At 55.5% G+C, this 26,761-nt stretch overlaps 2 protein-coding genes across 2 annotated transcripts; both read left to right on the top strand.

Annotated features, from left to right (window-relative positions):
* The first annotated feature begins 287 nt into the window (after positions 1-287).
* GM2A (ganglioside GM2 activator) lies at positions 288-4,884 on the top strand. Its single transcript, XM_062609900.1, has 4 exons — positions 288-573; positions 2,417-2,569; positions 3,360-3,542; positions 3,651-4,884. The coding sequence occupies exons 1-4, from the start codon at positions 448-450 to the stop codon at positions 3,804-3,806; spliced, it is 618 nt and encodes a 205-aa protein (XP_062465884.1). The 5' UTR covers positions 288-447; the 3' UTR covers positions 3,807-4,884.
* Positions 4,885-5,533: 649 nt separating this feature from the next.
* LOC134159203 (proton-coupled amino acid transporter 1-like) lies at positions 5,534-26,507 on the top strand. Its single transcript, XM_062609901.1, has 11 exons — positions 5,534-5,613; positions 8,540-8,687; positions 9,351-9,441; positions 10,422-10,510; positions 10,727-10,822; positions 11,522-11,606; positions 13,274-13,492; positions 13,723-13,821; positions 15,247-15,413; positions 21,136-21,305; positions 23,847-26,507. Exons 2-11 carry the CDS (start codon positions 8,545-8,547, stop codon positions 24,113-24,115), a joined length of 1,428 nt encoding a protein of 475 aa, XP_062465885.1. The 5' UTR covers positions 5,534-5,613; positions 8,540-8,544; the 3' UTR covers positions 24,116-26,507.
* The last annotated feature ends 254 nt before the right edge of the window (positions 26,508-26,761 follow it).

Genomic DNA, 26,761 nt, shown 5'->3' on the forward strand with positions numbered 1-26,761 from the left:
GTGGTGGGTGCTGTGGCAAACTGCCCAGCCAAGGGCCACTCAATCCCAGGGTGTTCCCACCCCTTGCAGCACACACCATCAGGTCTGGGGGCTCCGATATCTGTGGCGAGAGCTGGGGAGATATGAGGCGGTGGGAGGTGGCACCGACCCTTTGCATCCACCGAGGCTGGCGGTGGATGTCCCTGGGTGCCTGGGAAAGCGCATCTTCCCGTCCCAGCATCCCGGCGAATCCAGTCCTGCGCTTGGGAACAGAACCAGGGAAGGGAAGGGGGAAAGAGGAAGGGAAAATCTGAGCGTGCACAGGGGGAGGGCACCGAACGGGAGGTGGAGCAGCAGTCCCACCGCTCCGCTTCCGCGGCTGCCCCCGCCGGCCTCTGCTCTCGCCTCCCTCCTCCAACCCGCCCCGGTTTGCTTCCCCGCCGGCCGGGCCAGCTCTGCGTTGTCGGGATGCGGGTGTCGGCGCTATCGCTGCTGCTGCTGCTGCTGTGCGCGGTGCAGCTTTGTGCTGCCGCGCTCGGCAGCTCCCACCCGCAGCTGCTGGTGGAGCGGAGCGGGTCCCGCAGGCTGGGCAAGGTGAGAGACCCCCGACCCCGACCCTGCTCTTTGGGGGGGGGATGCGGGGAGCAGCCCCAGCAGTGCGGGGTGCGGGAGAGCTGCTGCACTCCGTCCTGGTGCGCTTCACAAGGGATCAACAGCGCTTTGACGAGTGTCGTCCTTCTGCAAGGTCGATTTGGGGTGCGCGGCTGGGCTGGGGGTGGTGGGATCCCATGGACCTGACCGTGTGTGTGGGGACCGTGGCTGCAGGTTTGGGGCGAGCCCCAGAGGGGATTTCAGGGCTGACAAACTGTTTGGAGCCAGAAGGGTTTCGGGCCCAGCGGCCTCTTGCTTTGGCTGAGCTTCCCAGCACCTCGGGTTTCATTCCTCCTCTCCGTGAGGATTTTCTGGCTCACCAGCTCGGGCTGCTGCCTTCTCGTTCCCACGCAGCGCTGGGCCGGGCTCATCAACAGGCGCTGATTAAGATACAGCTGATTAAAACGCATGACTCTCACACGGTGAGAAGGGGAGCCTCTTTTACTTATTTTCCAGGAAAGCTGATGTTGCTCCGGGACAGAGGGAGCCGGTTAGGAAGGCTGGAGGGGCTCTGTGTCACAGCAGTCTGCATTAGCTCCTATGGAGTCTCTTTACCTGTGGGTGAGGGTCTCCCAGCTCTTGCTAAACCTCAGGGCGCAGCCTGCCCCTTGTCCTGGCTTGCCCTCAGCCCCGTCCTGCCCTGGGCTGGTGAGCAGGACGCAGGATGAGCTCCTGCCTGCAGTGCCCGCTGGGGCTGCCGCCTGGCACCAGGTAATTCAGCCTCCACCGGTTCTGCGGCTGCTGAGCAGGCAGGGAAAGCCCCACGGCATGGGGACACGGGCTGCCCCGGCCAAACCTGCTCGGGATGCCTCCTCCATCCCTGCCAGGAAAGCATCTGCCATTAGGCTGGAGCCTGCACCGGGAGGGAGCCGGAGCTGGTCTCTCGCAGCAGGTTCAGGGGTGGATGTTGCAGGAGGGTGCTGGCATCCCCCTGCGTTGGAGCTTGGGTTGTGGGAGCAAAGGGCTCCTGCGATGTTGCCAGTGATGGCTGGAGAGGCTGGTGGGACTCAGAGGAAACGGGAGATCTCCCAGCATGGCTCCCAGCCCACCCAGAACACACAAGTGGTGTCCCCCCTCTCTGGGTTACATCCCCTGCATGTGGATTTTCATTATCCCACAGGACAATGCTGCTTCCCTGGCTCATTTAGACTGAAGCAGCTCAGGATCAGATTCATTCAGGCAGGGGCAAACCTGGCTCGTCTGTCCTCTGAGCATGAGTGGAGATGGAAACGTTAAGCCATGTTTAAAACACAACATGAGCATGATTCCTATTCCTGCATAGAACTAGGTGGCTGGAACTGGTGGATGAGGGCTTGCAACAGCCGGGCTGAGCTGGGAGTTTGTGCCAGCCCCACGGCCACCCCAAGGCACAGCATCCTGCTAGTTGAACACCCTGCTCTTGTTCCCCCTTGCTCTGTTGCCTTTGCTCTCTCACACCTTGCTCCATGCCGTTGGCTTCTCACCTTGTTCATGTACAAAGCGTTTGGAGGCTGAGCTGAGGCACGTTTGGAGATTGCAGCCTGGGAGCCCCATTTAGGTGTGAAATACACGCAATGGGGCTGGACTGGGAGCTTCTGCGATGCCCTCAGGCTCAGAGAGGTGAGAGTGTGAGAAATGAAGAGGGAAAAGCTCATTTGGCATTCAAAGGGTGGCTGAAGGTCATTTTCTGGCTGTGTTTGTGAGTAGATGTTTCTGGGGGTCAGGACTCCAGCACTGGGGACACCTTGTGCAAACCTAGGTCAGGCCTCACCTTGGCTCTAACTCCTCCTGTCCCTTGGTGCTGCAGGTTGGTGGCTTTGCCTGGGAGAACTGCGGTGACAGGAGGGACCCCGTGGTGCTGCAGAGCCTCTCCGTGGCACCCGACCCCATCAGCATCCCAGGGAGTCTGCGTGTCAGTGCGGCCGTCAACAGCGGCAAGACCATGGCCTCCCCTCTGAAGGTACGTGATGGAGATGCTGCCGCAGGATGAGCTTCCCAAAACCACTGGCAGCTGGGAAGTGCCCAGCAGTGGGTATGGGAATGAGCAGCCCTTGGGGGAATGAGGCATGGAACGGTGTGGGGCTGAGCACATCAGGCTCTGTAAGCCAGAATGGGGCAATGGGCACAAGGAGACCTGCAGTGGGAGCAGACAGCCCAGTGGGAAGCTCCCAACCTTATCCCAGTGGGAGAAACCACTTGAGCTGTGTCACGCCCTGGGAGTAATGACTCAGGGAGGGAAAGGACACCCTGGGTGTTCCCAATGGTCACTGTTGCACTCGGTTTTGGGTGGCCAGGCTCAGCTGCTCCCTCCATGGACATGCCACGACCCTGCTGTGGGAGCCCTGGGTGCCCTGCGCTGCTTTTAGGGGACCTTTCGGAATGAGACGGGACATGTCTCTGCCCAAGGTGCATGGGCTGTCTTGAGCAATGCCACGGTGCATGTTTGGGGCTGGGGCCGTGGGGAGTGTGCTGTGGTTTTTGGGTAGGGCATGGAGGAGGTGGGAAGGAGCGGGGCTGTGAGGTGCTGAGAGGTGTTTGCTCAAGAGGGCAAGCTGAGGTTAGAGGAAGAGAAACCTGCAGGCAGACAGGAACTGAAAACAGGAGGGGAGACAGGAGGGCTTGTGGTGGCCCCATGGACACCCCAAGGGCTGCACGAACAGGAGCTGAAGGAGATCGCTGGGGAGGGGACAGGCTGGGGGAGCCACGGGTGCCCGTGCTGCCTGTACCAGTGCTGAACACCTTCCCTCCAGGCTGTGCTGGTGGTGGAGAAGGCGCTGGGAGACCTCTGGATCCAACTACCCTGCATTGACCAGCTGGGCAGCTGCACCTACAATGATGTCTGCACCATCCTGGACGAGCTCATCCCACCCGGCACAACGTGCCCGGAGCCCCTGCTCACCTATGGCATCCCCTGCCACTGCCCCTTCAAAGCGGTATGTGGGGAACCCCCATTGGTGTGATGCTGGGTACCACCATGCCCTTTGGTGGGGGGCTGCGGGGCTCAGCTGATGTCTTCCCTACGATGTCCCCTCTCTCCATAGGGCTCTTACTCGCTGCCAGCCAGTGACTTCGTGCTGCCCGACATGGAGCTGCCTTCCTGGATGACCAACGGCAACTACCGCGTGCGGGCTGTTGTCAGCAATGGTGGGGAGGAGCTCGGCTGTGTCAAGCTGGCCTTCTCCCTGCAGTCCCAGTGAGGGGCAGGGGACCTCCTTCTGCTCCCCACCGTCCTGTCCCCTTCCATCCCATCCCGTTGCACCCCAACCCATCCCTGTGAGGCGCATCCCTCCTGCTGCCAGGAGGAGGCAGCTCCATACCCCTGCTCGGTGCTCCTCTGGCTGGCCTGCTGCCCCCAACCCCATCACCAGGGTGTCCCCTGCACCACACAGGGTGGCCTTGGAGCCTAACCCTAGCCTTTCAGCACGACCTGGGGGTACTTGTCTTATACTGGGTTTCTCTTTTCCTTAATCCCATTAGGGTAATTTTAGACAGAAACATTCCAGGGAAAAGCAATATTTCTTGGAGCAGTCCCTGCGGAGGAGGGAGTGTTTGCGAGTGCTGGGGCAGGCTGGAGGGATGCAGGATTAGCTGTGGAGGGTGTCCCTGCTTGCCCCCACCACCTCTGGCCAGGGCTGGTTTGGTCCCTACAAAATAGGGCTGTTCTGCAGAAGTGTCCCCAAAATGGGGACAAAGGACAAGTCCCCCTCATCTCATTTTGCCACTGGGACTGAGCTGAAGCATGACACTGCCCTGGGACCATCCTTCCAGTGCACCACAACATGGAGCAGGATCCCAGACATGGGATGGACTGAGATGACCATGAAGACCAGCAGCCTGGTTCCTATCTGGGGGCCCTGCAGCCCATCTCCTGGCTGTGGCTGGGTGCTGAGGTATGGGCAGGCAGCATCCTTGCCTGCAGCTCCTGCCTGCCCATGCCAGGTCCCATGGTGACTCACCAGCCACCCTCATCCCTCGCTGTTCCTGCCTGCTTGCATTATTTAGCCTCTCCATAGGGCTGGTCTTCCTCCAAGCACTTTATATGCCTTAACTACTGCCGGGCTGCCCCGGCGTGAGGTCCTCTGCCACACAGATGTTCTCCCATCACCTTTCTGTGCCCTCAACTTGCTTTGCTTCATCCTGCTGCTGGGTCCAATGGGGTAATTTTGCCTGGAGAGGCACTAACCCTCTCACCCCGCTCCCCACTGTCATGCAGTGCCTGTGCCAGGGCTGCATCCTCCTTTTGGGTAGGTTCTTAATAAATCTTTTTATCAGGAAGCGGCGCTGGTGCCTTTTGGTGCTGGGGGTGACCTGAGGGTGACATTTGTTTGCCTTGAAATAGCAGGGATGTGGTTTTGAGCATGTGGGGGAAGCAAAAGCAGTGTTGGGCCCGGGGTGGGGGCAGCAGTAGAGGGTGCTGAAGCCAGAAGAACTGAGTGTGAGCAGCCCTGAGGCTGGCTCCTGTGTGAGGGACACATGGGATCTGCAGGCGCTGCTTTTGGACACAAGGACTCAGTCCCTGTCCCCCTGGGTCTCTGCGTTGTTGCTTGCCTCAGTGACCCTCTCCCCAGCCTGCCTTGCTCTGTGGGGTTTAGAATCAGAATGAAAGAACAGCACCTGGACTGGACCTCCAAAGATCATCCAATCCAGCCTTTTTTGGGGGAAAGGGAGCCTAGGTGAGGTTATTTAGCACCCTGTGCAGTTGCATATGGAAAACCTGCAGTAAGCGGCACTCTGCCATGCCACAGGATCGTAGGTTCACGGAATAGTTTGGGTTGGAAGCGGGGGGATGCTCTTCGTGCCCACTGATTCAGCGCTCCCCCGTTAGCAGCTGCGCCCCTGCAATCCCCGCAGCGCCCACCAGGAGGCGCCGCAGTGCCCCCTCGCTCCGCCCCTCGCCTTCACCGCTCTCCGTGCGCAGGAGCGGGCTCTGCGGTCAGCTGATCCGGCTGTCACGTGACGAGGGAGCTGCCCGGCGGGGTCCCCGCGGCGAGGGGCGGAGGCGAGGTACGGGACCGGGACCGGGACCGGGACCGGGACCATGGGGCCGGTACCGATGGGGCCGGTACCGATGGGGCCGGTACCGGAGGCTGCCGGCCCGCGGGAGGGCGCTGTCAGCGTGCGGGTGCTCAGGGATGCGCGGAGGGGGGCCGGCAGCCCGCGGCGTGCGCAGGGATGCAGGGGCGGGGGGAACCGGCGTCCCGCACGTGTGCGCGGGTCCCGGGGGTGCGCGCAGCCCGAGGGGGTGCTCCGGGGTGCAGCAGCGAGCTGGGGGGGTTGGGCGCGCTGACAGCACTCAGGGGGTCGCTGGCAGGCGTTATACACGGCAGGGTGTGTAGGGGGGTGCTTGGAGCCTGCGGGGTGCTGGCACCTTGCATGGGTGTGCGGGGGTCGCTGGGGTGCTGGCATCAGGTGTGGGTGCTCAGGTGTGTAGAAGTGCGCTGCAGCCTGCATGGGTGCTGGTAGTCCGTGTATGTGACTGTGTGTGTGTGTGTGTGTGTGTGTGTATGCTCAGAGCCTGTGCGCATGTAGGGGCTGCTGGCAGCTTCCAGGGGTGCCTCAGGGTGCCCAGAGCTGACACTGAGGGAGTGTGTGGGTCTGCCTAGATCCTGCATGGGTGTGAGGTGCTGTGTGACACTGTGGACAGGGTGAGGTGCAGGGAGCCCTGTGCTCTGCAGGGTGCAGACATGCTGCTTTAAGAGGGTGCAGGGCTGGAGCTTTGAGACCAGGAGGTTTGTGCCAAGCAGGCTCCCTTGTGTCACAGCGAGATGGGTTACAAGCAGCGCTCTGCGGGTTCAGCACGTGTGATGGGGAGCAGCAGGGAGTTCTGTCCTGCAGCTCATTTCTGGAGGATTTTGTGTCGCAGCCCCTGCTCAGCTGGGCAGAGCTGTGGGGGTCAGCAGCAAGTTGCATCTTGCTTTTGACTTGTGGCGTGGGGTTGTCGCTGTGAAGGACAAGTTGCTGTCACTTCCCTGCCCCAGCCTTCCTGAGTAGTTCAGTCACCGTAATGAAACAGCTCATGTTCATAGGTAGTGAAAATGCACATGGAAGTGGCCAAGGAGTTGGGTTTAAAGTGGAAACCGAATGTGGCTGCTCCTGTCTTTGCTCTTTGTAATGATGAGAAAATGTTGTGGGGTTTTGCTTCAGTTTGAAGCGTTTGCTGTGTGGACGAGACAAGTTTTGCAGCTTGACTGCGGGGGAGCTGAGTGCTCTCACCCTGCTGCTATGCAACCTTTAATCCAGACACAAGGCAAGTCATGGTGAGTGCGTTTCCCTGGCTCTTCAAAGCAAAAAGCTTGTGGGAAAAGAAAAACAAACCACGAGGAGCAATCAGGCAGATTGATGTGACTGGGTTTTGTCTGAGAGCATCGCTGTTGAGTACTTCAGATAATGCACAGACCATCTCCAGGGAGGTGTATCCGTGCCTGACCCAACCCTGGCACCCCTCTGCCTGCCGCCCTTGCCCACTACCATTCCTTAATGCTTGGCAAAGCCTCCCAAGTCTCTCCCCTGCTCCTCTGGCTCGTCACCGATGACAAAGAGCATCTAACGCTTTCCTTGTATAAACTAACACCGCCGCTCTTCCCAGTGCCTGTCTCACCCTGCCCGCGGCAGAGCCGGTTCAGGACATGACTGCACGTCCTGGCTGCGAGGGAGGAGGCAGGCGGGAGTGCTGCCTGCGCTGCCCTCAGCCGCGAGCAGGCTCAGCGCTGTGGGGAGCCTGGTGCTGCGCAGGATGGAGCAGCCCTGGTGCTGCGCAGGATGGAGCAGCCCTGGTGCTGCGCAGGATGGAGCATCCCTGCTGCCTGCTCCCTGCTGCCTGGTGCTGCAGGAAATAAAGCAGCGTCCTGTGGGTGCTCGCGTGACCTGGCGGGTGTTGGAGGAGCCTCTGGCAGGAAACGAGCCCGTTTGTGGTAATATTCCCCTGCTGCTTCTGCTTGGCCCCAGCCTGGCTCCCCCATCAGCACAGAGGGGCTGGGACTGCTGGGGCAGGGGGTGATGCCTTGGGCATGACACCCCAGGGGAGCCCTGGGGCAGGGACTGAGTCACCAGGCCATGGGGCAGGAGCCTGATAGATGATTTCCCTGCCTCTGGTGCTCCTTCCTAGTTGGCATTCAGGGTGCTGAGTGCTGCTGGGGGGTGGAGGAAGCAGAGGCTCTTGATGGGAGGCTGTGCAGAAGCAGCAGGAGCTCTTCAGGCCACGTGTGGGAATTAAACCAGCTGAAGGCAGGAGGCTTCCTTGGAGTGTCCTTGGTGGAGCTGGTGTGGGTGCTCCCGGCTTGCAGGATTCTGCTGGGGTGTTGCCTGGAGCAAGAGTTTAAACCATGACAGTTATGCAGGTGCCTCATCCCGGGAAGTCCATGATACACCTCTGTGGTTGTGAAACCTGGGGAGTGGGTGGTTTGCACACGGGCTGCGCTCCTGCCTGATGGACCTCAATCAGTATTTTTTATTCTTTTTAATAAAAGGTCTCTAATTAAAAAGTTGAGAAACTTTCCCTTCCCTGGCTCTCCCCTGTCCATCCTCTTGACAGCTCCAGTCCCAAGTCCCAGGGCTGCCAGCATGTCCCCCCTGCCTGTGGCTGTGTTGTCACACTCACCACCCTCAGAGCAGGGGGACACCGGCACCCTTACCTGACGTGAAGCAGATTGCATCCAGGCCCTTCCTGCAGGATCCTGAGCCTGTCTTTGCTGGGTGTGCCCAAAACAGGGGCACAGGCCTGCAGGAAGAGCCGGTGGGAATGTGCCATGCACCCTTGACCTTAGGACATGCCAGCTCCGTGATTGCCTGGGCGGGAGCGTGCTGCTCCATAAAAGCCCTGGAGGAGACTTTGCTCCGGCAGCACGAGCTGCTCTCTGCACCATGACTGACCCCAAGGAGCCTGCCAAGGGGGGTGTTGAGCTGGGCACCCCTAATGCTGCCCCCTCCACAGGGACCATGTCCACCCGGCGCCTCCGCAGCGAGGACTACAACGACTACAGCTCCACGGATGTGACACCGGAGGGGAGCCCTCCCGGCGGCATCAATGGGTTTGCTCATCCTGAGTCCTACCAGCGCTTTGGGGAGACCAATGGGACCACGTGAGTGATGCTTCCCTCCTGCCCAGCACATGGAGAGGGTGGAGGAGGTGATGGCGGCTCCTTGTTGGCTTTGCGGGAGGGTGATGGCTTTATGGGGAGTCCTCCTGGGGATAGTGAGGGCAGAGTTGTGGTCCTGACTCCAAGGAGTGCTGGCACCAAAGGAGCAGCTGCCCCAGTGTCACTCTGCTCTCCAGTAAAGCTGGGCTTGGCAGCATCTGGCAGAGTTCAATGCTTTTCCCAATATTCCCCCACTCCATGTTGGTTCAATGGGGAGCTGTGTTGAGCAAACGTCATGTCCAGCTTCAGAGGACAAGTGGGCATGTTGCAGCCATGCCCTGGGGGCTTTCTTCTGCCTTATTCACCCAGGTGGGCAGAGGATGCTGTCTCTGACCCCTTCAACTCAGAGACTTGTGCTAAGCTCATGGTGGGTTTTGCCTTGGAGCTGGTTTTGGAAATGCCCACCCAAAATCTGTTTGAGTCTTTGTCTCCAGTCCTTCCTCAGTCCCACTGAGTGCAGGTGACAGGATCTGGATCTCTGTGTGTGTTTCCTGCAGCAGCTCAGAGCTGCTGGACCCTGAGCACGATGAACTGGGGGGCTGAGACTGTGCAGGGTCTGGGTGTGGGCATCTGCCAATGGTCATCTCTGCATCTTCTCTCCCTCAGGTGGTACCAGACCCTGATCCATCTCCTGAAGGGGAATGTTGGCACGGGGCTGCTGGGGCTGCCTCTGGCAGTGAAGAACGCCGGCATCCTGGTAAGGCAGCTCTCAGCTCTGCTGTGTGGGTGCTCGTGGGGCAGTGATCTCAGGGCGCTGGGCTGCTTGCATGGCTGGTGTTAGGGCTTGACTCCCCACTGAGATGCCTCTTGGTGCTTGGTTGCTTGTGAGCTTTTGCACCCTGGGCTCTGTGGTTTGCCTTGTTTGCTGCAGAGACTGCTCGGGTGGCAGCTCCTCACCCTGGTCATGGCAGGTTCAGCACAGCCTCAGCCTTGGTTTGTCCCAGTCAATGTGTGCTGAGCATGCTGTGCACCTCCTAAGGGTTCTACAAGCACAGCGTGCAAGTGAGGAGTCCCATTGTGCACTGGTTAAGGCTGGTGATGGGAGATGGCACCGTGCTTCCCTCTGTGGGGTTTCATGTGTGCTGGTCCAGCCTCAGAGCTGTGTTGAGATCAGTGGATCTGATGTGGCTTTGCTGCTTGAGGGCTGAGGTTGCACTTGGAAGTCAAACAGCAGCCCCTGGCTGCTGTCACATCTCCCTCCGGCTTCCATCCTGGTGCTGTTCCACCGTGTCTGTGTTAAGCCCCAGCAACTGCCCCCCGTGTGAGAGGCGGAGGGCACCTCACTGCTCTGCTCTGGGTTTCCTTGCCCAGCAGTGCAGCATTCCCATTGCTCAGATTGAAAAATCAAGTAATTGAAAGGGAAAACTTCCTTCCTCTGCCTGGACCGTGACCTCTGTCACCTGCGTAATAGGATGTGCAAGACAGTTTGAAACCCTGGAAGCGCTTTGCTGCACCCAGACTGCCCCAACTTGCTGCTTTTGCATCATTCCTGCCAAGCTGGTGGCTCTCTGTCTTGTCCTGGGAGGCTGGTTCCTGGGAGCAGCACCTGAGCAATGGTTCAGCCTCCAGTGATGTTTTGGCTCCCCGAGCCTGTGGAGTTTTGTCTGGAAGTCAAACGTGTTGTGCAGCTCTGCCTTTGGCCATCAGAGTGCAGCCTTGCCCCTCTTTTCCCTGCAGCTGGGTCCTCTGAGCCTGCTGGTGATGGGAGTCGTGGCTGTGCACTGCATGGGCATCCTGGTGAAGTGCGCCCATCACTTCTGCTACAGGTAAGGAGCAGCTCCCCTCCTCTGCATCACTGCTCCCACAGTTCTTTCCTTCCCAAGAAGTCCTGTGGAGCCTCCCAGCAGCAAGCTCCCTGCGTTGTAACCTCAGTTGGGAATTGCTGCTGGGCTTTTCACAGGAGCTGTTTACCCATTCGTGTCATCATTTGCCCTGGGAACCAGCAGACAGGGCTGATGTGAGATCTCTCTTCCTTGGGGCAGGTTCCAGAAGCAGTTTGTGGACTATGGAGGTGCCATGATGTACGGGCTGGAATCGACTCCTAGTGCCTGGCTGCGGACACATGCCATCTGGGGAAGGTACCTGTTCCCCTGCTCCAGGCATGGGACTTGTCTTTAAGTGCAGCTTGGACAGAGGAGCCACTGGTCTCTGAGCTGTGTGAGCAGATGAGCACAAGAGCCACATAACATTATATGTCACACCTTCCCTGGATGCTCTCTGTCCCTCAGGGGGTAACACTGAGGTCTTTGACCCGGTCCTCTCCCCAGCCAGATGTGGCTTATACTAAAGGAGGGGGAGAAGTAAGTCTCTGCTGCATAACAAAGGAGTAAATAACATGTATTGCATTGCTGGCACTGAGGGTGGCCAATAGCTGCTGCTGGGGGTGCCACCAGCCCTGTGGTTTCCCACATCACGTCATACAGGCACATCAGATGCTGGAAACATTCAGCTCTTCCTGTGTTTGAGGGCCATTGTCTCCAGCTATGACAATTCAGCAGCAGACTGGAGATGTTAAACCTAAGGTGGAGACTTTTCTCCTGAGGCTGGTCCTGACTCTTTGGAGGGGATAGGAGGGGGAGATCAGAGAGCCTGAGGTCCGTGAGGTTAGATGGTGATCGGTCCAGATCATCAAAGAGAGGGGAGCTGATGCCCTTACCTGCACACCTGAACCTCTGGAGAGAGCAGCTTTGCTGCAGTGTTCATGTCAGCCCCAAGCAGCCCAAGTGTGCTCATTTCTGCATGGCCTGGTTAACAAATGGTCTTTTTTTCTCTTCTAGGCGCTTGGTGGGACTTTTCCTGATCATCACTCAGCTGGGCTTCTGCTGTGTGTACTTTGTCTTTCTGGCTGACAATCTGAAGCAGGTTAGGTTTACTCCTTCCTTTGGGAGCAAGGGGAAGGCGGGAGGGTGTGTGGAGGTGTTTGGGTTATTCTTAGCTCTATGTCACAGCTCTGTTCGCCACCAGAGGTCTGGTTTCCATAGCTCATGCTGCTCAGGAAGGTATTGCCTGGGTGTTTTGAAGGATCAGAGGTTTTCCTGTTCAAACAGGGCAGGTTTTTCTGGGAAGCCCCGTGGCTTTGTTCTGTGTGCAGAGGCACTGGAAATATCCGTGTCCCGAGGGGAAGCAGGGGCTGTTCCTAATGAGGGAAGGCAAGAGAGAGGTGACACAAGGGACACTACCTGTGATGTCCTGCCCACCTCAGTTAATTGCTGTATTGGTACTCTGTGTAGGTGGGTGACGTATGGATACCAGGACCTGCTGTCAACCCCTCTTCTCCCTTTCCTGCACCTGTTTGCCTTCCAGTTTCTTTCCTCATCCCATGGCTCTGGAACTTAATTACATCTGTAGGGAAAGAGTTTCCTTCTGCCAGAGGAAATAAACAGAAACTCTGAACCGCTTGGCTCCTGTGCTGTAAGAAACTGGGAATGAGGAATCCCTGTTCCCAGCCTCCAGCATCTCAGTGCCTCGCAAGTGCTGCTCAGCGTTCTATCCCTTTGTGCTCCTGCTGTGCTGCAGAAGGGGTCTGGTTGCTGCCACACTGCTGCTCCCACGGCTGGGAAACCCCTTGGCTTCGGGTTTGGAATTTTTTGGGTGGGGAGTGTTGCTTGTTTCTGTTTGTGGTGAGACTGGTGTGTGAGGTGGGAGCTATGGTGCGGGGGTACCTCAGGTGAGATCATTGCTGCTGTGCTGGGCAGACCTTTGGTTTGGAAAATGGCTTTGGAGCAAGCCGTGGAGAGGCAGGGCAGGCTGGGGCTCTGTGCTGCCCTCTCCCATGGAGAATGCTGATACGTGCAGGAGCTCTTTAGCCTCTCATCTGGGGCAGGACATAGTCCAGAGCAGCTTAAATTAGTTTGCAGGTAGCCCTTTGCTGCAGTGGTCAGCCAGCACCTTGTACCCAAACCAGCTTGGTTGTGGTTGTATTGGTGATCCACAGTGTGCCCATGGTCTTGGGAGGGATGGCTCAGCCACCTGGTTCCTGGGGCAGAACTCTTTCTAGACGTGAGCACATAGCATGGAGTGCCTATGGAATGACAGACCCAAGGAAAGGATGTTTTCCTATGAAGAAAGCAAAGTTGGGGGCCAGCAGTATCTTCCAGATATGTTTGAGTGGGAACAGGGAACTGAGTGACTGAAGGGGATTGTGCAACGTGGTGAAGCAAGAGGAAAAGGACCTTTGAGGAAATAGCACTTAATGTCTCCTTCCTCTCTTCTCAACTGGCCTTGTGGGCAGCACAAACCAACCTCTGCCCTTGGTGCACTCAGCTGCCAGGTTCACGTGCTCACTGAGCCTGGGCTCGGGCAGGTTTTGCTGTCTCAGCTGCGATGCCGTGGCTAATCCCACCTCTGATCCTAGTGAGGTAACAGGCATTTGCTTCAGAGCTACTTCAGCCTGCGTTGCTCTGGTTTTAATCAACTAGCTGTGCTTGAAAGTGAGCTGATGGGGTAGCATTCTGACCCACTGGGTTCACTGCCAAAATCCTTTCACACCTGCACAGTGGGTTTCATCGGGCTTTCCTGTGCTTTCCTAGGTCATATCTACAGCAAATGGGACCACCAATGACTGCAGCTTGAACAGGACAGTGGCCATGACCCCCACCATGGACTCCCGGCTGTACATGCTGTCCCTCCTGCCTTTTGTGGTGCTGCTCACGTTCATCCAGAATCTCAAGGTCCTGTCCATCTTCTCCATGCTGGCCAACGTGGCCATGCTTGGCAGCCTCGTCGTGATCTACCAGTACATTGTCAGGGTAAGTGTGTTTGGCTCCCTCTGTGCTGTCCTGTGTTTTGGCAGGTGAAGGGAACGCAACAAGAGGGTGTTTGCACACTGTGGGATGATGCTCGTTCCCATGGGCAAAGTGGTTACCCTCTGCTCCACAGGGTTTTCCCTGTGGCATGGGGCTGTGTTGGGGAGTGATGGGAGCAAGCCAGGTCCTCCCCATGCTCCCTGTATCTGAACTCTGCATGGGCTCTTTTCCAGGACATTCCTGATCCCAGTGGCCTGCCTCTAGCAGCAGCCTGGAAGACTTACCCTCTGTTTTTTGGCACTGCGATCTTTGCTTTTGAAGGCATCGGGGTGGTAAGTCTTGGCGTGTGGCAACGGGGCTGCCTGCACAAGAGGCTCAGCCCATGCTTGGGCTTGCCACAGCCCCTGTGTTGCAGCTGTATTTGCAGATGAACTTCTCTGACAGTAGCCCAAAATCTGGATGATGCTGTTAGCTTTAGCCTCCAGGCTATCTCCTGGGTCAAACCCTGTTGCTGGAGGAGCATACACTCCAAACCTCAGGAGGTTGGTTACTGCTTTGAAGGTGGCTGTATCTGGCAGTAGATAGGGCTCTGCTGGGAATCGCACTGGCAGCTGCCTTGGGCTCTGCTGGCTGACCTGCAGAGGAGGGATCATCCCGAACCTTGTTACCAGGCTGGATCCTAAAGCTCCCTAAGTGGGAGACCAAAAAGCGTGACACAGAGAAGTGTGATCAGTTCCTTCCCACCCTGCTGTGGAGGCTTCAAGATCATCCTTCAGCAGCCGTGTGGCCCCAGCCTGCTGTGGGGCTGGATTTGCATAATACATACAAGATGCTGTAAATAGACTGCTGTGTCTGTGGAAAAAAGCTGGCTGGGTGGGTGGGGAGCTTAATGGCTCCTGGAGCTGTTGTGGGCTGTTTCCAGGAGCTCCCTTCAAAGGGGGAAAAATGGTTTCATCTCTCAAACTAAGCTGACTGTAAATGCAGGGCTGGAGAGGGCCCAATCCATTACAGGGGGAGTGTTTACTGAATGCTGTGCCTGGGGCACAGGGCCCTTGCTGGCAGTGAGGCACAAATGCTCTCTTCCTCGTGTGATTTGGAGGAGGAGAAGCAAATAAAAGCTTTTCTGGTCCTGCCCCCTCACCAGCTCTGCTGCTGTGTCTGTCCTTGAAGTCCTGCCACCCAAGGACAGCTATAAAAATGTTTGCTGAACTCTTATATTTGAAAGCAAGTGTCAGTAGTAGAGAGGTGAGGGACTTGCTTCTGTCCTTCCTTTTTTATTGTCCTGTTTGGTTGAAATGTATCCAAACTTGATAGAAGAGGAGAAAGTATCTTGGTCTTTCCAGGTTTACCGGTAAAGTAAGACAATGTAATGATGGGCCTGGCCTTGTGGGTATGGCTGGGCTGTTTTGGAGTGCAGAGTGGAATGCAGCCAAGGTATGGGGTGGATGGTGTTGCCAGGTACTAATGGGCACAGCTCCTGTGGAAGGGAAGGAGCAGGTCCCTTCCTTAAGGCAAGGTCATGAGTGATCCCACTGAAGATTTGCCATGCCAAGTGTGAAGCTCTCCAATGGGAGCACAGAAATCAGATCTCCAGTACATGGTCTTTTTCAGCTGGGTTCCATGTGTGACCATCCCATCCCCTGGCATGGGGAGCTGTGCTTGGCTATGGGGCTGCCCCTCCTACTTTCCAGGGCTATAGAGGAACAGGGGCAGCCTGCTGCTCTGTTGTCATCCTCCTCCTCCTTCTCCTCTCCCAGGTGCTGCCTCTGGAAAACAAGATGAAGAACCCGCGGCAGTTCCCAGTCATCCTCTATGTGGGGATGACCATTGTCACCATCCTGTACATCAGCCTGAGCGTCCTGGGGTACCTGCGCTTCGGGGCGGACATTCAGGCCAGCATAACACTCAACCTGCCCAACTGCTGGTGAGTCCTCATGGGGAGTGCAGGGGCCAGGGGTAAGGAGAAAGGGAGGTGAGGGAGCAGCAGGGGACATCGTTCCTTAGGAGAAATGATCTGAATGAGCTTTGGAAAGGATCAACCGTGCTGTATTCAAACTGTCCAAAGCAGCTTGACAAGGGTTGTCCTGATGTATAGGGTGAGGAGAGGCTCATTGCTGTGGCATCTGAGCTTGGTCTTGGCCCTGCAGCTCAGGCTGCTTCCCTGGCGGTCCCTTTCTGGGTAGATGCAGCTCCTGCCTTTTTATTGGAGCCTTGTGGCATCTTTTTGGGGGATAAGCAGTGTTCTGGCTGGGAGATGTTGAACACAGCCCCTGTGCAGCCATAGTAAAAGGTGGTTGATTTGTGCAAACCCCACTTCTCTTCTTCAAATGGAGAACTTGGAAAACTACCCCAAAGCTGGGAGCTCCCAGAGGGGGCGAGATGTGACGTCTCCACCTGTGGGCTGGGATCTGTGTTTGCAGCCCTGGGGCTCAAACTCCCACTCCTGGGTGCCACGTTGTGACTGGATGCGGCTCATCTGGAGCCAACACTTTGCCTGTGAGCACTGGTGCCGTGAGGATGCCCCTTCCTTCCTATGGGTGCCGAGCTCTGCAGCTCCCCAGACCTGTCTGTGATCCTCTGGGGTCTGGCGAGGCCTCTTGAGATGCTGGAAATACACATGGCCTGACCCTGTACCTGCTATAACCTGGAGGGGTTCTCTCCTCTCTTGCTGGGGCTGGTGGCTCTTGCAGCAACAGGCTGGGCTTTGTGCTGGTCTGTCCCTGGGGCTGAGTGGTTGTTCAGTGTCACAGCTCCATATTCATCCCAGAGGAGAAATGCAAGCAGGTTTTCTTGCCTTTGGGACAAGAAGTGTGGAGCATGCAAGTATTGAGAATAAATGCCTTTTCCAGCTTGCTTCTCCTGGGGTTATATGAGGAAATCCTGAAAAGCCCATCTCTGTTGCTTCTTACAACACACTGCTTTGGGGTGTCTGTGGGGCAGGATGTGGTGCTGACAGGCAAGGAGAGAAGCTCTGCAGAGGTTCCACTTGCATGGCAGCACCTCCTGCACGTGGTGCGGAGCTGGGGCTGCGGGTTGGCTTTGATGCCAGGAGGTTTCTTGGAAAGCCATCCTGCAGCAACAGGGTTTCTCTGGGTTTGCCTGGGAGCATCTGAGTTCAACAGTTTCTCTTTGATGTCTCTGCTGCCTTGAAATCCTGCAAGAAAGCAGAGTGAGACTTGGATCTGGGGATGCCTGCCCCCCTCCCCAGCTCATCCTTTCTGCTGTTAGCATCTGCACTGTGACTCGCTGCCTCTTCCCCATTGCTGAAATAGATTTGGGCAGGACTGTCATTGCGAGTCACTGCTGGGCTTCCATGTGCTGACCTTGTAGAACAGTGCAGCTGGAGCTCTGGAGAAAGCAAGCATTTGAAGAAATAGAGCTTGGTTTCGCTTTAATTATTGCTAGGAGGGTTTCTTTCAATTTGAGTGCACAGGCTGTCATTCATGCTGGGTCTGTGTAGTGGCTGAAGTGCTGTGTGTTGGTGTGGCTGAAGGTCCTGCTCTTGCCAAGAGCCTTGCATTGTCCCCTGTAGAGGCTGGAGCTCTGCCAGGTCCCTCCTGTCAGTGAGGAGGTGTGGGGCTGGTGGGAAAACTTGCCTGTGTTGTAGGGAGATCTGGGTCCCACCATTGCAGCACAGGAGGGGTGAATCCCGTCCTCTCAGCAAGCTGAAGGGAAGTGTGAAGGGGAGGAAGTGCTGCTGCTTCTCCTGAAGGTGGAAGGCAGGTCAGACCCAGGCCTTGGGCTCTGCAGGGCATCAGGTCATGCCACAGACTAACGACATCTGCTGACCTGTAATGCTGTGTGGGGACTTGTGTGAGAAATCTCAGCTTTGTTTGCTCTAAAGGATGATGTTCCCTTAGAAAGAGGGTAATGGGATTTCTGTGACTTGCCGGGCTGCAGGAAGCTCCTAGTTCAGATGTGTGTTTCTAGGAGCATCCATGCTTTCTGTCAAAGGACTTTTCTGGAAAGCAAAACAAAACCCACCTGTAGGTGATGGGTGAAGACTTTGCTCTTGAAATGAGTGTTTTGCCCATCCTGCTTTGCCTGTGGGTTTCTTTCCCAGCAGTAATGGTGTTGGGCTGCAGAAGGTGCTTGTAAGGGCTGTTGGTGAGAAGTCCTGGGTTTGCTGCAGTGTTGGAAACAAAATGAGGACCATGGCACAGATGCTGCATCCTTCCTTGGTTGTAGCCATTGCCTGGAGGTCTCCAGAGCAGATTTGATGAGCGTGTCAGGAATCGTTGGGTGACAGGGTTACGAAGGGCTTTTCCAGCCTCATTGCTCCATAACCGCAGCTTCCTCAAATAAGGAGCATGTCAGTTCCCAGTACCCAGCCCTAACCACAGCCTCCACAGCACTGCACTGCTATGCAGAAATCCCTCCTTGCATCCTCAGAAGCGTTGCTTCACCGCATCTGCTGAAGAGTGAAGAAATGCTCTAGTGAGGAGGAAGATGTTTGGTTGCATATAACCAGTTGAAGGTAGGTAATGACAGAGCTTGTGGTCCAAGGAGTGTATGCCATTTCTTGCAGCTTGTTGGAATGGCTTGGTGTGGCCATCTGGGTTAGGCAAGTAGTTGCTGTGGTTGGCAGAGCAGTGCCTCTCCAGGGCCTTGCATGGAGCTTAAGCTAGGGCTTGAGCTCTTTCTCCTCTTGGTATTTAAAATGCCCTTTGAGCTTGTCATGGTTCCTGATGGGTAGGTTCAGTAGCCAGCCTTCCTCTGTAACTTTTTTACTAGCACCTCTTAATTGTAGATTGCCCTGGAACACTTTATGGTTTTACAGCATCACTTTGCTGAAAATACAGCTTGAAGATATGCAGGTGTGGGGTAGAGGTGGCTCAAGGCCACCAAGATATGCAGGTGTGGGGTAGAGGTAGCTCAAGGCTACTGTGCATGGTCACATGTGGCTATCTGGGCGCACTCTGGACTCTCAGGGTAGCTTTGTCTTTAATTTGCTTATGGAACCACAGGGCAAATTTAGCTTAGGGAGGGCACTGTCCACCAGAGATATTGAGTCCACCCTCCTGCTCAAAGCAGGGCCAAGTTAAATATTGAATATCAGGCCCTTGATCTGGTACTTAACTACCCTTTTGGGATGTGGCTCTGTCCTGTTGCTGCTGGTTCTTCTGCTGTGCAACTTTGAAAGGAGCCTGTCTCTGTCTTCTCCATGCCTTCCTTACAGGTAGCTGAAGACAGCAGTAACATCCCCCATGATATTCTTCATGCTGAATGAGCCCAGGTCTTGCATCGCCTCCTTGACTATCATGTGCTCCAGCCACAGCTATCTTAGTAGCCTCCATTCAACTTGCTGTGTTAGGAATCTCAAGGCTGGACATGATATTCAAGATGTGGCTTCACAAGCTCCTAATGAGAGTAATCCTTAACCTGCTGGCTATGCTTTTGCTACCATAGCCTGGTATGTGATTGACCTTAATCACTGCGAGGTCCTGCTGCTGGCTCATTATCAGTTTGCTGCCCATCAGGACCTCCAGGTCCTGTTCTGGCCAGATGGGAAGCTGGGCCCCTGCCTTTCCTATGCGTGGGATTTTGTGTTTGCTTTTGAATTTTGCCCATGTTTAGGTCCTGCTCCAAGGTGTGTCAGTCGTTCCCTCCAATTCAGCCTTGTTGGGTGCTTGCTGACAGCATGCTCTGGGTTGCTGAGAGCTCATCCAGGTTCACTGATGAAGATAGATCCATGATTCCCCCTTGGCAAATCCCCAGTGGCTGTTCACCCTGTACAATATGTGCCTGGAAATGGATGTTAGAAGCACTTAGCCCATACTTTTCTGGAGATCAAGGTGAGGCTGATTAGGCTGTAGCTTCCCTCATTCCTCTTGAAGGCGGATATGATTCTTCTTCCCAGGTAACAGGACCTCTCTCTGATTACCCTGCTCTTTTGTAGATGATAAAATGACTTCAGGCTGATGCTGGGCACAATCTTGAATACATCTGATCTGGTCCTATTCACTTAGGTGATCCTTACCTCCATCCCCTGTGACTGTGGGAAATGTTTGACTGCACCAGGCTCTGCCGCTAATGTTCAGAGTTGTCTTGCATGTGAATACTTCTCTGTTTTGAGGCTTCTGTTGCAGCAGCTGGATGCTGAGAACCAGCATACAGAGGGGCACTGGCTTGGGCCCAAAGAAGTTAAAGGGAGCCAGATACGTTCCTCAGCTTGGATCCACTTCCTATTTACCCAAGTGGTATGGGCAGGACCCGTGTTTCCTGCTTGGTCAGCATGTCTTGCGCTGGGGAATGGGTAGGACCATATATGAGGTAACTGGATATCACTCCTCTTTTGGAGAGGCTTTTTCAGCTGCTGAGGAGCTGAGGGAGGAGACTGGGCTGGGAGGTGGCTTTTTGGCCACCTGCGACTGGCTTTGTCCTGCAGCTACGCTTGTCCACTGCTGCATCGCTGTAGTCTGTGGGACATGGTGAAATCAGACTCAGGGTGAGCCTGAGGTGCTGTTTGCAGCTTGTCTGCACTCTGCCTTCCTTCTGCTCAGCCCATACTGCTCTTCCAGCTCTCTTCCCCCCAGACATGTATCATGCAGCATGCCCAAAATAGCTGCTCTTTCTGTTTTATGGAGGAGGTTCAGTTGCAGGTGGTGGTGGTGACGTTTGTATCCCATTTGCTCTGTAAGCCCAGACTTATCCCAGTGGTTCTGTCCTCTTCCGCCTCCTCAGAAGCCAAGCAGTAATCAAAATCTGTGAAATATTCATGGCTACAGCTAAGCCTCTTTGAAGATATTCTTCATCTCCTGTTATAACAGAATTCCGGTTATAACCAGAATCCAGCTGGTTACAAATAGGAGAAAAGGAAGCTTTTTTCTTCTTTCAGCACAGAGGCTGGATGGAAGTCAAGGTGAGGAACCTCTGGGCATAGCTGCAACTTCATTCTGGGTCACTGGCCAAAAATCAGGACTGCAGGCTCTTGCCAGTACCAGTGCCAGTGGGTATTTAGGTGTTGTCTGTGGGGAGCAATCATGAAGAAGGCCACCCTGTGCCACTGCAGACCTTGCAGAGTGCAGCCTGCTCGAGTGGAGAGGATGGTGCACAGCTACCCAGGGAGCAAGGTACCTGGAGGTCTTACTTTGTGCAGCCAAGGGCAGTGTGGCAACATGAGCATCTAGAAATGTAGGTTGGTGCCTTAACTTGTTGAGGATCAAGTTCGGCTCCTGGTCCCTTGGCCAAGGACACCTCATCTTTCCCTGTGCCTTGGAAAGAGTCAGGAGCAGGACAGTGGTTTCTTGGGGTTGGTTGGTTGTTTATTTGTTTTATTTTTCAAAGAACTCCCAATATCTGTGTCCATGAGTTTTCCCAAGGGGAAGCAGCCCTTGAGAGGCTGCAGGCCCAGCTCGTGGCCTGATGATTCCTTACACCAAGACTAAAAGCCTCTGATTAGGTATAGGAGTGTGTGTTGCTGTGGCTTGGAGGTTGTGCTGTCTCCTTGAAATCTCTTGCCCAAAAAGGGGTCTATGGACTTGAATGAATCACCCTTGATTTTCCAGGAGACTCTTCAGGAGGGGTAAACCATTGTCACACAAAAGTCCTTGTTGGATGAGCATTCGCCTTCTGCTTTCTGCTGTTGATGCCACGGGGGCTGGAGCAGAGTGTGTCTCACTGGGTCTCCTCCTTCTCGTTTGCAGGCTGTACCAAGCTGTCAAGCTGCTCTTCTCCTTTGGGATTTTCATCACCTATGCTGTGCAGTTCTATGTGCCTGCCGAGATCATCATTCCTCCCCTCGTCGCCCGGGTGTCGGAGCGCTGGGGCTGGCTGGTCAACCTGCTCCTCAGGGTAGCCCTGGTTGGCGTGACCTGTGAGTACAAAGCAGCTTGTCTGAGTTCCCTTAGGAGGATGTGGGACCTCCTTCCTGCTGTGGGTTGGTGGTGCCAAGAGCTTTCACCCCTTGCCTTGCTGCTTCTGGCCCTGCTGCTAAAGCCCTCACTGCAGGGAGTCTCCTGGACCTTGCTGATGCAAGCCAGTGGGCCAAAGTAGCCTCCAAGTAGTTGCAGCAGTGGTCCTCTGCCTGCTCTATATGGGACCAGTCTTCTCAGTGGAGGAATAAGCTTTCCACATCATTTGGTGCCTGCGGTGTGGCTCTGGTGGAGCAAGCTGCTGGGCTTGAGCCTGGTGGACCTTTGGAAAAGGCATGGAGCAAATCAGGTGCAGAAGTATTTGATTTTAGCTGGCTTTGATTCCTGAAGGCTAAATCCTTGCTGTTGTCAGCACAGCTGAGATGCTTGACTGAGCTCCCTGGCGTCATCTGCTGAAAAAGAGCTTTTCTCAATGGCTTGATGCTGCTGGTGCACCAGAGTTGAGCATCAGGGACTTCCCCTGCATCTTAGCTGGCTTTGGTTTGGGTTTGAGAGGAGTGTGATGCTAACTAAAGAGCACTGGAGCGTGCGGCTGGTTTCTGGGCATTCACTAATGATGGGCCAGAAGTTCTGTGTTGACAGAGGTGGGTAAAGCTCCATCCCCTCTGTGCTGAGTTCCTGAAGCATCTTCTGTCCCAGTGCCTGCAGCTGGAGGCACAGTGCAGGGATGAAATCCTGCTGTGCTGGGCCATGTGCTCTGACCACCCCAGTGCTGTCATGGGGCTTGGAGCCCCTCTTGGGAGGTGATGGAGTTTTATGTGGCCGGGGAAGTGAAGGCTTGGAGCAGTGGAATGGCTTCAGGCACCGGCAGTGGCTGTACCCTCCTGTCTCGGTGTTGATGGAGGGATGCAGGTTCCTTAGTACCTCCTCTCCTTACCCTTCCCTGTAAGAGATGGCTGTGGCTGTTGCTGAGGATAAAAGCAATTAGGGGGGTTGCATGAGTATTCATCAGCTGAATGTGTGGCCGCAGAACAAGCCTGCCTTGTGGCTTTGGCTTCCAAAGAGAGGATGCAATTTGGTGTCTTTTAAGCTTAGACTTCAAAACCAGCACTCTTAAAACCCCTTTGAATTAATACCTGTGGAAAGCACGACCGTTGCCCTGGAGGCTGCGGGCTGCAGCTGGTGCTTCAGCAATGCCTCATTTAGAGGGGGGTTAATAGTTTTGTTTGCTTCCAGTCCAAAGAGCCGTGTGGGGTGGGCTGAGGATGCTGCTGGTGTCTGCTGCTCTGCTCTCCCTGCAGGCTGCTGGAGCAGGGGTGCTGCTTGCAGCAGAGACCTGGCAGAGCCCTCCTTTGGCCCTGTGCAGGGCAGAACACTGCAATAAACTTCCTCTAGGTCAGCTTAGTGGGGGCCTTTGCTGCTGTCCCCCAAGGTGGAGGGGAGGTTTGTCTCTAGGCTTATCCACATGACAGCAGGGCTGGAATGTGGTGGTGTGTGGGAGCATCTCCTGTTTGTGTCTATGTCTGCTGTCAGCCTCCCAAGCTTTCCATCTCCTGTGGTGCTGTGGGTGATCTTTGGCTCAGGGAGGCTCCAACAGCTGATTGCCAGGGTGAAACCAAACCCCTCCGGTAAGGAACCCTGAGGTGTCCCTTCTCCACCGAGGCAGTAGCTGCCATGTTTCTAGGTGTCTCCTGTTTCCAAGCAGAGCTTTCAAAGCAGTAAACCGATATTTGATAAAATACTGAAGTCTGCTTTGCTTGCAGAGGATGCTCTGCAAAGTTCTGGTTGTCTTTTCCTCAGGCTTTGTTTGACTCAAAAGCAACGGTGATGCTCTCAAGTGCTGAGGATGCCTCGGATGAGGAGCTTGCTAAGGGGCATTGTGGGCTGGTTGGAAGGAGAGAGCACCATCCCTCTGTCCTCCCCTGGCCCCGAGCCGGAGCAGAAGGAGCAGAGTTTGCCCCGCTGCGTGCTGAGCTCTCAGAAGTCTCCCGGGGGATTTTCCTTGGCTGCAGATTTTACCTAACAAATGTTCTCCCCGGGGCTGTGCCGTGGGCGCTCTGCTGCTGGAGCAGCTCTAAACACATGCAAACCACACCGATGTATTCAGGGTGGGGGGAGAGGGCTTTTTCTTCCCTTCTCCTGCTTTTATGGGGTTTTTGAGGCTTTACAGCTCCCCAGGTGTGGGGGGCAGGAGTCCTGGCTTTAACAGGGGGCTGGGGATGCTGTGGCTGCTCTTCTGCCAGCAGTATGTTTGCTGGGGCACCCATCCTGCTCAGCCCTGGAGCTCACTGGTGCCCAGGGTGACAGGAAGGGTTTGGTCTGCATGCTGTGCTTCATTAACTCAATGCAATGGCTTAACTGCTTGTTGAGGAGGAGAAAATATATGCAACCCCATCTTCAAAGCTCTTGTGTCAGGGAGAAGGGCAGAGGGAGGATTCAAGCAGATCCCTGCAGTGGGGATTTTGCTTACTTTCAATCAGAGAAGGAGGGTCTTGGCCATCTTGGAGTCATCAATGCTAACGGAATGTCTGCTCCTTCTACAGGCGTCCTGGCCATCCTCATCCCACGCCTGGACATCGTCATCTCCCTGGTGGGCTCCGTCAGCAGCAGTGCCCTGGCTCTCATCTTCCCCCCGCTGCTGGAGATTGCCACCTACTACTCCGAAGGCATGCACCCCGTTGTCATCGTCAAGGACATCCTCATCAGCCTCTTCGGCTTCGTGGGCTTCGTGGTGGGGACATATGAGGCGCTGGTGGAGCTGGCAGCGCCCGCGGCCGCCGTGGTGAACGCCACCAGTGCCATGGTGCAGTGACGGTCCCCTGCCTGCCCGGGTACCACTCTGGGGGTGCAGGGGCTCCGGGAGATGCTGGTCTCCTGGCAACGGTCTCTCCTCTCCTCTCCTCGCGGTGGGGTTGGTCTGTGAGAGGACAGGACTGCACCCCCGCAGCAGGAGGGTCCCGTGCTGGGCTCTGGCGGTGGAGTTGGGATCTGGGCTGCAGCAGTGCCTTCCCTGGGGCAGGTGATAGAGCAAAACAGCCCCCTCATCCCCTGTAAATAGTCGCTTTCGGAGGGGAGCGATCCCGGGGATGTGGATTTTTGATTATATATTTTATTCTGAAATCCCACCCTTTCTGTATATCCCCCATCCCTTCAGGCAGGGTGGGAGCGGGGACTGCTCTGTTTTGTGCCAGTTTGTTTATTGTTGTTTTGTTTCTTTCCCTGAGCACTTTATTTTTACAGAACAGAGAAACCTCAGCTCAGGTTGGAGAGCGTGGAGCTGCCTCCTCACCTTGGGAGTGTGGGCAGAGCCCGAGGCGTGGAGCATCCCGGGAACCCCAGCTCTCCTGTGCTGGGATCCCCAGACGTGGGCATTGGCTCCTGCTCTGTTTCCAGCTGCCTCAGGGCCTGGAGCTGGGCACTGGGCACATCTGTGGCATGGGAGGGTTTGCTGAATCTGTCCCATGCTTTCAGTAGAAACACTTCTTTTTCCTCACGTAACGCACAAGCGCAAGGCTTTTGGAAGCATTAGAGAGCCAAGGCATGTGGGGAGCAAATGGGCTTTGCCACAAGGAAGGTCCAAGCTGGTTGCCTTCAGCTGGTAGTCCTTTCCCTGTGTGGGATGGGGTGTCCTCAGGGGTCACCACTTACTGCCTACACACCACTAAAACACATCGCCTTGTTCACAGTGCACACATCAGCTGTGGCTGCAGGCTGATACTGAATGTCAAATCACACTCAAAACCCTTATTAGTTTTACTGTTACTCCCTTTACATCCTCTGCCTCTGCCCCAGCTCCTGTCTTCCAGTAGGATGCAGCTCTCCAGTGCTTCTCCCTGTGCTCCTGTTGCTTCTTGCATTGTGGCTGGTGCATGCTTGGGGGGTGGTCCCCATTATGCTGCTGCTTTCCTTCCTCGGTGGGCCCAGCTTCCTCCCTAGGGAGTTTCATTGCCTTTCTGCTGGATTTCTTTGTTTCTAAGACAAGAGAGCAAATGCATCCTCCATGGGATGTCTTCTAGGAGTGCAAAAAGGTCTTGGCTGAGCCACCCCTCTGTAACCCTGTGTCTTGGCCAAACTCCTCCCTTCCAACGCAGCATCTTCAAACACCGGCAGCGTGGTGGCTTCCTTTGGAAAGCCTTTATCCCTTCATCCTGCCACAGTGATGTCTTCCTGGGGGTGTGAATATAGTACTGCCAGGCTGCGTTCCCATCTTTGGTGGAGGATGAGTGAGGCTCAGGGTTATTTTTGGTGTCTGGCCCAGTTCTGGGAGGAGAAGGCTGTGCTGAGCAGCATCCCTGCAGCCTGCCTCCACGATGTGTGGTGTTTCAATGTCTTGCACTTTCCCCTTTGCTGGTCCTGCTTTGGGTGCCCTGTGCCAGGGTAGGTCTGTGCCATGCTGCTGCTCCTTTTTCAGCCCCTCACCTGCTCAACTGCATCTCTCAGGGCTCACTTTGTCCCCTCAAAGTCTGCATTGGTGAAGGTTTCAGCATGCTCTGGCATCGCTTGGTTATGAGCAGAGCAAAGCTTTAAGTCAAACCCTTCCTCTGGAGCAAACACTCAGGTCTGGGAGGGGGCTCCAGGCACGCCACGGACAGAAGTGCAATATTCACATCCATCACTGCATCCTGACCCCGGTGTGGCCCTTGGGGTTGGGTTTGGGTGCAGAAATGGCACCCTTGGCAAAGCAGGGGACATTTGATGCTTGCCCCCTGCTCTGTTGGGACCCTACAAGAAGGCTGGACACATCTTGGGGGATGGCTGTGGCCCAAGGGCATGTTCTCAGCCTGCCACTGGGCATCAGTGGGTTTGCTGGCATCCAACCTCACTTTGCACTCAGCGGTGAAGGCCTCATTGCCAAGGACACTGGGATATCACTGCAGCATTAAATGGGTTTTGCAATCCTTCACTTATGAGGGTGTTCAGGGGCTGTTTGGAGATGGGGCCAGATGTGCTGGTGGGGCACATGGTGTGAAGGGCTCTGCTGAGCCAGGAGGACTCAGTGGACATGAAAACTTGACACTTGCATATCGTAGGCTGCTCTGTAACCACGGAACTTGTAGATATAGAAATGATCAATGTACATGTCTCGTGCCTATGGATATTGTCAGCGTACAGTGTGTGTAGCTGCCCAGTGGAAGAGCTGGTGCTGCACCTGAATCATGTATCTTACTTTAATCAATAAATATGATTTATTTTTTATGTGGAAACGTGCTGGGGTGTGAGATGGGTGCTTCTCTTCCAGGTGCAAAACTACTTGGCAGAGCCAGGGCCAGGAGTGGAGCATGCCATGATAGCATCCAGCGTCAGGGGCTGGAAGATCTTAAGGTCCTTTACAACTCTAATGGTTCTGTGATTCTAGATAAGTGTGGTTTATCCTCATGCTGCTGAATAAGTCATGCCACTGTGGTGTGTCCTTAGTGGGGCTGTTTGGGAAATCAGTGCTAAAAAGGGCAATGTCTTG

This window comes from Pezoporus occidentalis, unplaced genomic scaffold, assembly GCF_034315485.1.
Source record: "Pezoporus occidentalis ecotype Australia unplaced genomic scaffold, CSIRO_AGI_Poc_V1 ctg142, whole genome shotgun sequence".
NCBI lineage: Eukaryota > Metazoa > Chordata > Aves > Psittaciformes > Psittacidae > Pezoporus > Pezoporus occidentalis.